Source organism: Sinocyclocheilus anshuiensis, unplaced genomic scaffold (assembly GCF_001515605.1).
Source record: "Sinocyclocheilus anshuiensis isolate Anshui unplaced genomic scaffold, SAMN03320099.WGS_v1.1 scaffold874, whole genome shotgun sequence".
In the NCBI taxonomy this organism is placed as follows: Eukaryota; Metazoa; Chordata; class Actinopteri; order Cypriniformes; family Cyprinidae; genus Sinocyclocheilus; species Sinocyclocheilus anshuiensis.
In genome coordinates, this window is record NW_015538065.1 from 118568 (window position 1) to 133771 (window position 15204).

A 15204-nucleotide genomic window follows, 5' to 3' on the forward strand; every position below is an offset into this window, starting at 1 on the left:
TTAAAAATCATATCACCGTTATTGAAAAAAATTATATCGCGATACATATTGATATTGAATTATTGTCCAGCCCTACATGATGGTAAGTTTAATTTCCTTAATTATAACAATTGCAGCGTTGTTTTTAAACTTGCAGTCAAGCTATAACGTATTTGATATTTATCATGTATGACTAAAATCATGCAGGGATTAAAAACGAATTCTGAGCAAAAACGTTACGGTTTTTTCTTTCTTTCTGGTAGCCTAGTTCGGAGGTCTCTTTTGGCCCGTTTTTAATTAAATAAAAATAACTGCTTTATTTATTTAGCTTTATTGGTCATTTAAATTAAATTTTTGTATTGTAATTTTTATAATTTTTATTTTATTAATCAACAGGGTTCCCACTCTTTCATGAACACCAGATTCAAGGACTTTCAAGGACTTTTTCAAGCACCATTTATTTTATATCAAGCACCTATCAAATTCACACCCCAGCATATGTAGTGTCATGAAAGACCTCACAGTACTTAACATTTCACTTGATCTGCCGATACCGATTTTTGCCGATTCCGATTTCTAAGAACTATCATTGACAGCATATACAAACAAAAATCTACTTTCTTTTAAGTTTTATTTTCATAAAAAAAACAAGAAAAAGTCAGTAATAAAATAAGAACAAATAAAAAAAAATGGCAAACAACAGCACAAATAAATGCAATAGAATAAAGAGAGCTATGAAACTTAAGTTTTTCAGGTTAAGTAAGTTTTTATTCAGTTAAAATTAAATACAGATTAATGTTTACCATTAAAGTTATAAAACGTATTCAGTCAAGAGCAGAAAATGATTTTCTTTGTCTTTTGTTCTTTGATTAACATGACAGACAGCAGCAGAAATATTGGACTGCAGTCCCTTTAAGAGTTTATCCACGGACCCAATATACTGTTACACAACATGCGTTCTCTTTCTCAACTATTTAACGTTCCAAAACTGACTGTGTTTAACTGTATACTGGCCAAGACGGGCATTTTGACATAATTTTGTATGTATTTGAACGTTTTAGCGCAGTTAGCCACTCATTTTGGTATTTGTGGCTCACAAGCTGTTTGAGACTGAGCACGGCTTGTGCGCTCCACTAATATAGATCAGTGGTGGTGCGCACGCGTTTGGTATAAGCGCGAAACCTGCGGGAAATGACTAAAATAATGCGCAATACAAGCACTATTTAACCGGAGCGAATGAGACGTGTGTGAGAGAGAAGGGGTCGTCGGAGAGATGAGAGCGAGAATGTGCGGTTGATGTTATTGCCTGTGCCGCTGGTAAAAAAACGGATCGGCTCGAAATCAGAAAGAAGTGAGACTGACCGACCGATCACCGATCCGGGCCGATCATGAGGAAAATCGGCCGATTCCAATCTCGATCGGTGCATCTCTAAAAGATAAATTACAACTTACTAGGTTTATCATTTGTCATTTTTTTCCGATAATGTCGATAAACATCTGTTACCTGACTGTTGACATTGACATCACGATACTTACTGATATCATCGTCGATATACGATAATATCATCATATCAGCCAGCCCTATGCACAACACATAATGCTTCCCAGCTGCATTCATGTAGATTTCGCATTGAAACCAAACCATTCTCTTTCTTTAAAAACACTAACCTGGCTCCATTCTGTCCATACTGTCCTCCGCCGGGCTGCTCCTGTCTTCCTGCGGGGAGCCCTGAGTGTCCAGAGGAAAATGGTCAGACACTGACCTCAGACTTCCTCTTCCTCCTTCAGAGTCTTCGGTTTCATCCTCGTCATCCACAGTGGGAACATCTTCACATTTTGTTTCAGTATCACCTAAAGAAGCAGAGGAGAACAGGGATAAATGCAACTGGGTTTAGTTCATTTATCCAGATGATGTTGAACTTGAAATTCAGATTTTTTTGTTGTTGCTTCAAACACCTTTCACATGTCAGCAGTCATTAACTATGAATTAAATGTATAACTGAAGCGAGGCAGAATTAAATTTGATGTAGTGTACTTAAATCTGACAAGCATTTGTTAAATATGAAAATATTACATACAATTTTGCAGCAACAACAGCAACATAAAACATGTATGCATGCTACAATTTATGCATACCACAACACATGCATCCTATAGGCAAATATAAGCGTACAATATGCAATTAAACATATATTACAAAGAATGTATACTACATGTAAATATGTACACAATACATTAATGCTATATGCATCTATATACATACTGCAATGAGTGTATCCTTTATAGAATTATATGCATCTATATATTTTATAATGCATGTCATTTATTAAATGTATGCATACGTCAATAAATGCATACTACAAGCATGCATGTAATGCATGCATATCACATGCATACTATATGCAACTACATATATATACTACAAAGAAAGCATTCAAACTATACACATGCATACTTTACACAACTGCATTCATCTATATACAACACATGCAGACTATACACTATATGCAAACACATAAGACAATGCATGCATATTATATGCAACCACATGCATACTATAATCAACTAGACACATACTAAAAAGAAAAGGTATACCACGATACATGAATACTATATGCATCTATATACATATTGCAATGCATGGCATGCATACTATATACATGCTACAGTGCATGCATACTTTAAACAACTATATTCGTCTATATACTATAATGCATGCATACTATTCACTATATGCATACGGCAATGCATGCAAACAAATGTAAGATACAATGCATGCATATTACATACAACTACATGCACACTACAGTACATGTCTACTATACTCTAGGTTATATGATTAAGTAGTACCTTTAAACTCAGCAGAGTTGAGCTCGACTCCTGAAATCCACTCATAGTCATACATGCGCTTGCTGGCGGACGGCAGCATGCTGAAGATGTCTGTGTCAGCGTCGGTGTCGGTGTCCGCGGCTCCGCTGTCCGTCCACAGGCTCAGAGACGCGTGCGGCTGCGCTTCGGACCCAAAGGCCTGGTTGCTGTGGTCGCTCTCCACTTCAGCAGCACCCCGCTGGTTCTTATCTTTCATCAGATAGTCGCAGATCGCGTTGATGTTCTCCTTCTTCACCACGGGCGTCCCGGTTTTGGCTTTCTTCGGGTCGGCGCCGTGTTTCTGGCCTGGTTGATGCTCTGCTTTCCTAAAGTCCAGGCTGCTGGAGTTAGACCCCCTCCCGTCTTTCTCCGTGGGCTCCAGCTTGGCTTTGAGCAGCTCGATCTCGTCGGTTTTCTCGCGGAGCTCCATCTTTAGGACTCTGATCCGGACGCTGACCAGCTTGCGTATCTTGGACAGCGCGGACTCCAGCACCACCGTGATGTTCCTGCCCAGGTGCTCCGTGATCTCGGTCACCGAGCACACCAGCTGCTCGTCGGGCTCGAGCTCGGACAAATCCTCCTCGTATCGGCTGAAGGACCCTGCGTTGTCCATAAAGGCGGCCTGGGACTCCGAGGACGGCCCTGTTTCCATATAGCAGTGGTTTCTCTTTCGGTTCATGCTGAAGAACGCAGATGGGACAGTGTTTTGATCGCAATGGACACTGAGGATACAGCAGAGACACCATAGAACATCAGACGAACTTCCTCCCACGTCGGAAGTTGACAAAATAAACAGCGCCCCCTACAGAGCCATCCTGTAGCTGCTACAGACAGAGATACAGAGATAGACAGACAGACAGACAGACAGACAGATAGATAGATAGATAGATAGATAGATAGATAGGTTGTCTATCAGCCAACTGTGTACGGTGGACAATATGTGGACCACCCTGGACCACGAAACCAGTCATAAGTCACACGGGTATATTTGTAGCAATAGCCAACAATACATTGTAATGGTCAACATTTTTAATTTATGCCAAAAATCATTAGAATATTAAGTAACGATCATGTTCCATGAAGATATTTTGTAAATTCCCTACCATAAATATATCGAAACTTAATTATTGATTAGTAATATGCACTGCCGAGGACTTAATTTGGACAACTTTAAAGGCGATTTTCTCAATATTTTGATTTTTTTGCACCCTCGCATTCCAGATTTTCAAATAGTTGTATCTCAGACAAATGTTGTCCTATCCTAACAAACCATTCATCAATGGAAAGCTTATTTATTCAGCTTTAATAATAATTAATTTGTGTCTTTTAAAACTTAATGTATTTAACATGAGACTAGATGTGTTTGTTTTTCCAAAATTACAGTACAAGACAGCCTTGAAAAAAACAAAACATTCCATGTAAAGGAATGTATGTGACTTGATGGACTAAATTCCACTATAACTACTGAAACCATTTGCTTTTACCTCCCACTACAATTTTCCAGCTAGTTACACTGATATTCTGATGTGCACTATGATCCCAATCTAACACTGAACACAGAGTTTTTCTTTTTATCATTATCATTAAATAAAGAATGGTCTAAAGTTACATTTAAACGAATAACCCTTTCAATCTTTTCAAAAGATTTTCCACATACACAATTTGGCTCCATATCAGTCTTTGAAAATGTCCAGCAAGCAGCTTCCTTCAGACAAACGTTGCTTTGTATTGCACTGTGTCGCTCTCGTTGACTTCCAGCACCCCGCTGAGGGGACGGGGCGCTTCTGTGGAGGGGTAAATGTCATTTCTCATTTTGTTCTGGCACTGGCGAAGCTCAGCTGCGTAACCCTCGAAGCTGTTCTCCAGAGTGACCCCCTTGTCCAGCACTTGAGCTGTTGAAGAGGGATGGTTGTTGACAGCTGAAGTGCATGCGTTTCCTTCTTCTGTACCTGGAGAAAAGTTTGCAAACAAGTCAGTACAGCACATATCAAGGAAAATACAGATGTGTGGGAACATGTGGGAATTGGGAGCCAGAATCAGATTTGGTTGATTGGGAAATGAAAGTCAAGTTTAAGGTGCATTTTAAACTCTGCAAATTACTTCTTGATTTATTGACATGATTATCACATCCTTGTTTAAGTCTGAACATGGAAATGCTTTAGAATACTGGATAAATATTTTAGGCGATTAACACATTGATGATGAAGTTCAGATTGATTATGAGACAGCATGTTGTAGGCCATTATTTTGAATAATATAACACTAATGAATAGTGAAAATGTTCAATCTTTCACTCTTAATTGTTACTCTGACTGAGAAACGTTACTTTGATAATGACTATCCAACCACAAGGTGGCAGTATGTCCTCATTTGTCTTTTTTTTTACTATTATTATTTATGTCTAAATCTACTCCCTAGTATTGCAGCAACCGGTTTACTGTAAAAATTAGTACAACAAATCTACAGAGGAATCAGAATTAGGTGTAAGTAGAACGCATCTAGTCCATGATCACTACTGTTAACAGACAATGGAGATGGGAAGTGCTCTCTTCATGTTCATGCTGTGATAGGTTACTGATGCATTGCATGCAGTCATCTTAATTTAAAAGTTCCAGTAGGTTGGAAAGATCATTTTTGTGCAAAAACATGCTTTGAGGTTTCTGACTGGTTTCAGGTCTGCAGGCATCTGGAACAACAAGTTCCCGTATGTTTCTCAAATGCAATGAAGGCAATCATGAATGAAAAAAGTTCAGATGCAGAAAAGTAAGGAAAGGAGCATAAAGAAACATGATAACACCAGGAAAGTAAAGGGATGACAAACAAGATCACAGGCAAGTCTAGACTGATTTTGCTAACATTTATTAGATCTAATCAGACTGACACAGAATCAACATGATCACTACAAAGGAAACAGGATGGCAAGCAAATCAACAATGCGACTGTTTGAGAGCATAGCGTATAGCTTGAATCTTAAGGTGTTTACAAAGTGTATTGTGAAATACTGTAAGAGTATTCCTGCCAGAACATCTCTGATTAAAGTCTCACATTCAGCATTGTTGAATTGCACTTAGGCAATGATTGTATCATTGTTTGTATCAAAAGGAAATGTCAAAAATTAACAAAAAAAGGAATATGAGAGATTTGTAAATGATTATTTACAGCACAGTCTTGATACACCCATGTGAACACTTTCAGATTACAACATGATCTACAGGGTGTCTTATTTTCATAAGGATGTGTCAAAACAAGACACATAATAAAAATGCCTTATTAATTTAAAGTTTAACACATACACATTACATAGTCTACAGTACAGAGAAACTGGCTATGATCCAAATGTAATAATGTCATGTAACAATGTTTATAAGTGCATAATCCATATTGTTTCACATACTTTAATTAAACATCAGGCAGTTTATAGTACATACTTTTGCATATGTAGTTTGTAGTACATATGCAGTAAACTAGCATTCCGTTTCAAGCACAGCTACACCATCGTTCAAAAATTTTGCATCGGTATGATTTAAAAAAATTGTATTTAGCAAGGAAACTTTAAATTGATCAAATGTGACAATAAAATGTATTTATAATGTTACAAAACATTTCTATTTCAAATAAATGCTCTTCTTTTAAAAGTTCTATTCAACAAAGAATCCTGAATAAGCATCACGCTTTCCACAAAATATTAAGCAGTACAACTGTTTTAATAACATTATAATAATAAGAAGAAAGTTATTTTTAATTGTGATAATACTTCACAGTATTACTGTTTTCACTAAAAAAAAATTGTAAACTTTTTTTTTTACTGTTTTTAATAAATAAATGTAGCCTTGTGAGCATAAGAAACGTCTTTTAAAAACATAAATCTTACCGACCCCAAACTTTTGAACGGTAATGTGTGTATAAATATGATACACTAGTGAAGTTGACACTAGTGAGATACTAAAAAAAAATTGTAAACTTTTTTTTTTTACTGTTTTTAATAAATAAATGTAGCCTTGTGAGCATAAGAAACGTCTTTTAAAAACATAAATCTTACCGACCCCAAACTTTTGAACGGTAATGTGTGTATAAATATGATACACTAGTGAAGTTGACACTAGTGAGATTAATACTATCAAGTGTATGTCAAGTGAATTTGGGATGTGTGTTTTTATTATTACATGAATCCATTCAAACGTGACACCCACCACACGCACACACACACAGCCACACTCACGGCTAGTCAGGCGGGAGAAATACCTGGGCTGGGATGCCTGTGTAAGCATGGCGGATGAGTGAAGTTGGCCTCAGGTAGGCTGCCCTCATAAAGGGGCGGAGAGATCGGCGGAGGCGGAAGCAGAGTGGAGTTAGGGCTGCTGATGTCACCCTCCCCCACAAGAGTCAGGTCACCCAGCCCTTCCTCGTCCTGACCCTGCGGACCAGAGGAGTGCAGGATGGGGGAGAGTGGGGCGGTGAAAGGGGGCGAGTCAGGGCTGGGTGCACGGGGGTGTCCGTTTGAGGAGCTGGGTTTAGGAGACTGGGGGGTTGTGGTGGTGGTGGTGGTGTGGCCAGGTTTATGGGAGGTGGGGGTTGAGCAGGCAGAGGGTTGGGGTTCGGGATCAGGGTTCAGACGGAGAAAGTCAGGAAGCACAAGGTCTTCTTTTCTCAGCAAGCCTCTCTGGTCGTCAACACGACTGCTCTGAGCACGACTCAACAACTCGAAAAATTCTAGAAAAGAAGAGTATTTAAACAATAAGTAGAGTATATAAAATGTACTTATTAACAAAACCTAAATCTATAAAAACAGTTTTTGTTAAAAAGAACAAAATAAAATAATATTAAATAAAACATCAATTTTATATTACATATATGATTATAATATATATAAAGTTTAAGTACTAAATTACTACTAAAAGTGAAATGAAAATAAATTATAGCTAAATAGAAATGTTTACAAATTAAAAACAAAAACACAAATGTATTACATTAAAATTTTAATTTAAAAAAATATATATTAATAAATACTATAATACTTTATAAATAATACTGAAATAACACTGGAAATTTTCAAACCATTTAAGCTAAAAATTGAGACAAACTTTCTTAATCTACTAGGTTTTAACAGGTTTTAAGTGTGGATTAAGTCCTCAAACACTTTTTGACAAAAACAATGGACAAGAAAACACTGAGAAGTCAGAGAAAAGTATATAATATGTACCCTCTGCTTCATCTATATGATTCTTTTTCCCTTTCTTCCTCTCTGACGCAGCTGACCGGGGATGCTTGTCTTCACCATCTCCTTTCGACGGTTGTCCTGCCAAGCTTTCATCTCTCTAGCAATGCAGTAAAGACAGATATGATGAGCTATGATGAATGAATCCTGGGCTGAATGTCTTATAGACTGACATGTTCATGAAGGTTTTATTCCCTTTATAAAATAGGAATCATGTCTGAACAGTGTACAAAGCCATTTCTAATGCACACTGATATTTCAAAATGTAACACAAACATAAGTCATGCATGTAACCACAAGTTCATGCTCACCACATCCATGCATGCTTAGAGTTAGTAATATAAAGAGAATGTTATTTTTTAACTTAAGATGCATTTAGTTTTTGCATGATGACTGCAGTTTAAGAATATTGGATATTTATATTAAAATATATAAAATATATATTTTAGATTTGGATATCTCGTATAACCCCACTTCTTAAGAAACCCACTCTTAACCCAACTCTTTTGGAGAACTACAGACCGGTTTCCCTTCTACCTTTCATTGCAAAAACACTTGAACGAGTTGTGTTCAACCAAGTCTCTGCCTTTCTCGCACAGAACAACCTCCTGGACAGCAACCAATCTGGCTTCAGAAGTGGACATTCAACCGAGACTGCCTTGCTTTCAGTTGTTGAAGCCCTAAGACTGGCAAGAGCGTAACCGAGACTTGTCATTTGCACTTATATATTGTTGCTCTTTTGTTAGTTTTGACTGCTTTTATTGTCCTCATTTGTAAGTCGCTTTGGATAAAAGCGTCTGCTAAATGACTAAATGTAAATGTAAATGTAAATTTAGAGGACTGAAGCAGGCATGACATCTCACACACTACTGTATTTACTGAAGTCACCCTCACCTCTCTTGGCAGACTTTTCTTGGCAGCTGGTGTTTTGGAGTTGAGTGTTTTAGACTTGTCTGGTAGAGGAGTACAACAAAACAATTACCCAAAGGAATGTTGAAATGACCCTGAACACAATTACTTGATATTATCAGAGAGAACTGGAGAACTTGAAATAAAACATTTCTAAAAAATGTAGAATGTGTTCTGTTATGGATATAGGTTAACTAGCTGTATATAAACAAAAAAAAAAACAAGACAAATCTATGGAATGTCCTCAGTGTGTTTTTTTATATATATAAAAATGCAGGAAGTTTTCTGTGAGGGATGGGTTTAGGGTTAGGGGATAGAATATACAGTTTGTACAGTATAAAAAACATTATGTCTTTGAAAAGTTCCTATAAAACATGTAAACCCAAAATGTGTGTGTTTGTGTGTGTGTGCGTGCGCACCTTTGGCTGGATCAGCCCTCTCCAGTACAACTCGTAGGCCATCAAGGTTTGATATGGGCACTCCAAGATCGAGAACCTCTGTCTCTCCACTCTAAAAAATTTCAGACATTTAACATTAGACTCTTTTCTCAAGAAATGTGACTTTACAAATTAATTTTGATTGATGGCAGATACAGCTTACTGTTCCAGTTTCATTACAATTTAAGGTCTAAAGACAGGCTTGATTAACCACAGAAAATAATTTCTATGCATCTCTCAGTGAGTACAGTAATGCACTCACAATAGCACAAAGTCTATGGGACCAGGCACTGCACTGGACATTTAAATACATACTGTTTTGAAACAGTACCCATAATCAGGGGCATCAATTGACACTTTGTGGCACAAGCCCCAGTGAAATACAGCTGTGGCCCAGTATAAATGTACTAATAAATCCTTCTCTGATGGAGGAGATTACAATATATCGACCTGATAATCATGTTACAATACAGTATTTCAACAATCATATCATTAGTGTTTTCTACAAGCTGTTTAGAATCAAAACTAGTGATGCTACAGTCACAAATAAATCACTCTTTAGATCTAATCAGTCAAACGGGTTTGTAATAAGGTCTTGAATTAAAAATGAATCAAACTGAATCGTGAACAGTTCACTCACGCACTGAATCTTTTGCATCAGTTTCTCACACCATAACGGAATGCTTTATACTCCTGCTCATAATACTTGAACATTATACATGTTAACATGTGGCTACTTATTAAATTGCTGAATAACCTTGTCTGTGTACAATCTGCTATTTTTCAAATCCTATTGTGAACATATGATGTTACTATCCACAAAGTACTATTTAAATGTGCAAAATTCATTTACAAGAATGAATTATATGGTAACGCAAGACTAGAGGTTTATGCACCCTGAACAGTATTTCAATTGCTTTAAGGATTATTTACTTTAATAGCTGAAATAACACAAAAAATTTTTATGGAAGAATTTAGATAAGCACTTGAATAAAAATACAAGCTGCACATTTCTGCTTTTCAATCATCTGGAATGTCTTGCACCACCAACCAACACAGCTTGTGCTTGTTTTTAACTTAACTAGTTTTGAAACCAGAACATTCCTCTAAACACTAAACACTGCTATGTGACTGAAATGTTAGCACCTGCTTTTATCTCAGAACACATATACTGTGTCACATAGATCTTCTTCAATGCTTTTGAAGGCTAATGCTGAACGTCTGTGCTCTGTGATATAGTAAAAGCTTCATAGACCACTGGCTAAAAATAAACTAGCTTTCATGCTTTGCCGAGCTGGGAGGTGGCTTTGTTTCAAGCCATTACAGTCTTTTCTCTCTGCTTAGTGCTGTCTTCCATTAACTTCTAAAAGCTGGCTCAGATGACCACTGTTTGACGTTTAAGAGGGGAAAAACTGCAGCGTTCCTGCTATACCACATAACTCCACACCCTATGAGACCGAACCAGCTGCATGTACATTTCACATCAGGAAATCCTATTGTTTTAAATTTGACATAACATATTAAAAAAATTGAATCTAAATCACAGATTAGATGAGACATTGCTATCTTTTGTATAAAGACTGAATTCAGACCTGTACTGACAGTATGCACAGCAAAAATACACAACGTATGCCAGCCACATGTGTAACTGGTCACAGTCAATCACTTACTATTCTTGCAACCAAATCACCAAGGTGGAGTCCATACTTGGCAACCACAGGACGCAGAACCTCAGTCACAGGTTTTGTGGGCTTTGCTTTCAACCCAACCGATCTGTTAATGGGGACCAGGTCGAGTCTGAAAATAGCAAACGGTGGATTTATTTATAGTATAGTGGCAACCACAGCACACATCTGTTTGATAGTCTTTTCTACATTTATGACATTTGGTGCTCTTGGAGATCATGCTGGTATTGAAGAGCATTTCCTACTGAATATAAAAGTCAACATAACTACATTTGGGTGCAAATATTTGGGTTATTAAATACTTAGGGATTATCATGAACTTTCAACTGATGACTAGATAGTCTGCGTGAAAGAGAGATGATAATAACAAAATGTACCTGAACAAAGTGCGTTTCTCAAGACGAAGTTCTCGAGAGCTGAGTGTAATACTATCTTGGTCCAACACCAAAGGCTAAGCAGAGAAAAATGGGGGAAAAAGAGAAATCTTAGCAGTCAAAGAATAACTAAAGGAGACGTTATAAAAGCTGTGAAGGGTTTCTCTACCTTCTCTCCTCCGGTGAGGAAGAGGTCGACAGCAGCCAGGTTGATGTGCTGTTTTTGACAGAGCTCTAGCAGCACCTGTCTGATGGAGGCGCCCTGTCGTAGAGGAATGGAGCAGCTGGAGCCGTCAGGTAGCATTACTGTACACGTCCTGCTACATCGCTCTTTGTCCTTTTCCCAAACAGAACCAGAACTTCTCAGCTCACACTGCTTTACACGTACAAAATATTATAAAACAATCAAAGAAACAAAAAAGTTGTTGATGTGCCAAGTTGCTACATTGCCTGGCAACTGTAAACAGTTTAATTAATTTTATTATGTCAAATTACTATTGTGGAAAAATTGTATATTCTGATTATTTTCATTAACGAAGCACTCTGTAAAACTCTCAGTAATGCATGATCACAACTGTTGCTTTGATTTGCTGAAAATCCTCCCCTTGCATGTCTAATGTCTAAGTATTGTTGTAACTCCCTAGTGTCCTAAAGGGTGTACTCCCTAACTCCCGATCCTCTTACCTCATTCTTTCCTCCGGAAGACGAAGTGTTGAGCTCTTGACTCGCACCAGAAGACAGAGAACCCTGAGACTCTCTCCGCCCATTACAGTCTGTCCACACATATGGATAACCAATCAAAACATGGCAGATGTCACATATTAGCATGCATTAAACTGGTTTCATATGTTTGCAATGTACAAAAAATATTTACCAAAAATAAACATATTGTAAGAAAAGCTGTCGCATGAAATCAGCATATTAAATTAAGGAAGTTTTTCTCTGCTTTTGATGTCAAACAAAAGGGTGTTTCTTCAACTATGGATAGACACTGACAAAAATGTTGGTTGCTGTGGACATAAATGACATAACTAATTTACTCAATAAATACTGAAACATAAAAATCAACCCCACAGAAGCTACAAAACACATAAATAGATGTGTGAACATTGAATAAGCAAAGGTGTCACTCAAGGTTGATCAAGTTTTGTTAAATTGTTTATGATCTTTTCCTGTTGAAAGAACACTCTTTATAGTGTTCACATGTCTTAAACACTGTCAGCTTATTAAGCATAATCAGTACTCATTGCTACATCAACAGCAGACAGGGTCAGATCTACAGAAATATATGATGTTATATATACAGGAAATTAAATAATTGTTGATGAGATATTGTTTTGAGACTCACGGTAAGGTAAATCTGGTGCATCTCTTTTCTTCTGTCCTTTCCCAATACTTGGATATCTGTACCAGGAAAAGAAGCCGTTTTTCTTCTCAGAGTGTTTCTCTCTGAGGTCATCACTTGACCTGCCTGTTTTGGGCCTCCTATTTTCCTGTAGCACAACATGACACAATCAGACAGAATACTATAGCAGTGAATCAGGCTAAAGCTATAGGAAATGTCAGGCAGCATACATTAAGTCCATTAAATGCATTCTGTACAGCTAGCATGGAACTAAGCAGTGGGCAGTATGGCCAAAATTTTATAGCATTGTTTTATATTATTATTATGTAAACTGCAGTATATTATTTTATATAAAAGTATAAAAAATATTTGAAAAGCATTAATAATAAAAATGTAAAATATTGTGATATTGTTATGGTTTGATTATTTAATATTGTTTTGACTATTTGACTAGCAATGACTATTTTTTATAACAAAATAAATTAATTACATTAAAATCAAAGGTAGTTCAAGTCATTTGAAACAGCTGAGCTCTATATTAACACAGCAAATGGTGATGTTGCTTGGCAACCATAGACAAGTAATAAAAAACTGGTGTAAACAAAAACCAAAAGCATTTATTATATTGCTCATAATTTATCCGCCACAAAGCTTTCTTGAGATATTGCTGCTGTAGTGAGATTAGTACCTTCTTAGGTGTGGAGAAAGTGGAACGGTCAGAGCTGAGGCTGTGCTTGGAGGGGGCGGGGCTACATGGAATCGGGCAGGGGTCAGGGAGAGGTCGGCCCTCTACATCAGCCAGCATGCACTCCTGATAGAGAGTGGACTTCAGGAACCGAGCGTAACTGTCCATCTTCATCAGGTTAAAGATCTGCAGGGATGAGTCAAGGCTTAATGAAGGTTAGGTTTGCTCAGTCAAACAATGACAACTGCTATGTGAATGTGGGAGTTTAATCATGTGTGTACATCGACCTGCAGCTGTGGCTGTTTGAACATGTTAGGCTGTGGAGCTGTCAGGACGTCGTCAGCAAGCTGAGCTTGACTATCGATGTTCACTGGCATGGTAGCTTTACTTGAAAGGAAACGATTGTAGATCTCTTTGGCTTTCTGGGACAGCTGAAAGACAACTATGATTAAAATACGATCAAAAACCTATTGACCTGTATGCTCCCGACTCTTAAAGGATAACTTACCCCAAAAAATTAGAATTCTTTCATCATTTAATCACCTTAATGTTGATTAAAACGCATACATGTTATTGTTAACTAAAACTATTAAAAATTATTCCTGTTAATTGAAGCTGAAATACAGTATATACTGTATATATATATATATATATATATATATTTATTTATAAATGATGAAAAACTTAAACTTAGAAAATTAGAAAGGTTGCCTAACTGAAATTAAATAAGTTTGAATTTAACATCTTTAATAATACTAAAATTACTACAACTAAAATAAACAAATTAAAGCTAAACACAGGGGTTAAAGCAAAAAAAAATCCTGAGCCTGAACTTTTTTTGCGGGGTTTGGGGGGTTGCGGGGGTGGACACACACGCAAAAAAAAAGAAAAGAAAAAAATAACATTATTTGAAAATGATTTTCCTTGAAACTAACTAGTAACATATTATCGCTTTCCTTATTCAAACTGATTTTTTTTTCACACGAGTATATGATTGACCTCAAGAATGAAAGCTAGGTTATATCATACACTTGGAAAATTATGAGCTATATCAGCGCTTATCAACACTAGGGATGTGACAATAAACTTAGCTCACGAGATGAGACAAAATGCATATACTTGGTTCAATATAATGAGACAATGTTTTAATACTTTAAGAAATATTTGAATGACAAAATATTTGTCTTTTAATTACAAAAAGTAGAACAATGCAGTTATATTTTGAAATGTTTTAACAAATCTAGGACTTAACTAACAATTATTCTGCTAATCAACTAATCTACTGATTATTATGACAAGTATGTTTTAGTAATACAAATAGAACTAAGTGAAAAACAGGCTTTACAAAAATGAATGTTTATCTGCTTACCCCCAGGGCATCCAAGATGTAGGTGACTTTGTTTCTTCAGTAGAAAGTAGAACGTCAACTGTTTTTTTGTAATTTGATGCAAAGGTGATGTAATAAAAAGAATAGTGTTATAAATGTAGATAATTAAAAAAAAAATACAAATATGAAAAACTTTCGAGGATTTACGATACTGATGACCGTTAAACGCGTCATCACAGTCTTGTGAAAAGGGTCCATTGGATACTACAGCATTATGCGCGTCTCGTGTTTATAAGAGAATAGGACCAAATTGGCTAGTAATGTTAGTTTGGTTAAGAGTGAAAGCTGTGTTCCTCTCATACATTGGTAGCATTGGTAGG

At 36.7% G+C, this 15204-nt stretch overlaps 2 protein-coding genes across 2 annotated transcripts in view; both read right to left on the bottom strand.

Annotated features, from left to right (window-relative positions):
• Window positions 1-3621, bottom strand: part of LOC107683503 (zinc finger protein 697-like) — a 6222-nt gene extending 2601 nt beyond the window's left edge. Inside the window, exons 1-2 of the mRNA XM_016479556.1 lie at window positions 2830-3621; window positions 1648-1830 (exon numbers count right to left, since the gene is read on the bottom strand). Coding sequence (XP_016335042.1) covers window positions 1648-1830; window positions 2830-3526 — 880 coding nt within the window. The 5' untranslated portion in view covers window positions 3527-3621. The remainder of the gene's footprint in view (window positions 1-1647; window positions 1831-2829) is intronic.
• Window positions 3622-4174: 553 nt separating this feature from the next.
• LOC107683504 (regulator of G-protein signaling 12-like) overlaps window positions 4175-15204 on the bottom strand; it is a 43342-nt gene continuing 32312 nt past the window's right edge. Inside the window, exons 6-17 of the mRNA XM_016479557.1 lie at window positions 13785-13928; window positions 13501-13683; window positions 12816-12960; window positions 12152-12240; window positions 11637-11843; window positions 11471-11544; window positions 11079-11205; window positions 9391-9481; window positions 8957-9015; window positions 8048-8162; window positions 7090-7557; window positions 4175-4796 (exon numbers count right to left, since the gene is read on the bottom strand). Coding sequence (XP_016335043.1) covers window positions 4555-4796; window positions 7090-7557; window positions 8048-8162; window positions 8957-9015; window positions 9391-9481; window positions 11079-11205; window positions 11471-11544; window positions 11637-11843; window positions 12152-12240; window positions 12816-12960; window positions 13501-13683; window positions 13785-13928 — 1944 coding nt within the window. The 3' untranslated portion in view covers window positions 4175-4554. The remainder of the gene's footprint in view (window positions 4797-7089; window positions 7558-8047; window positions 8163-8956; window positions 9016-9390; window positions 9482-11078; window positions 11206-11470; window positions 11545-11636; window positions 11844-12151; window positions 12241-12815; window positions 12961-13500; window positions 13684-13784; window positions 13929-15204) is intronic.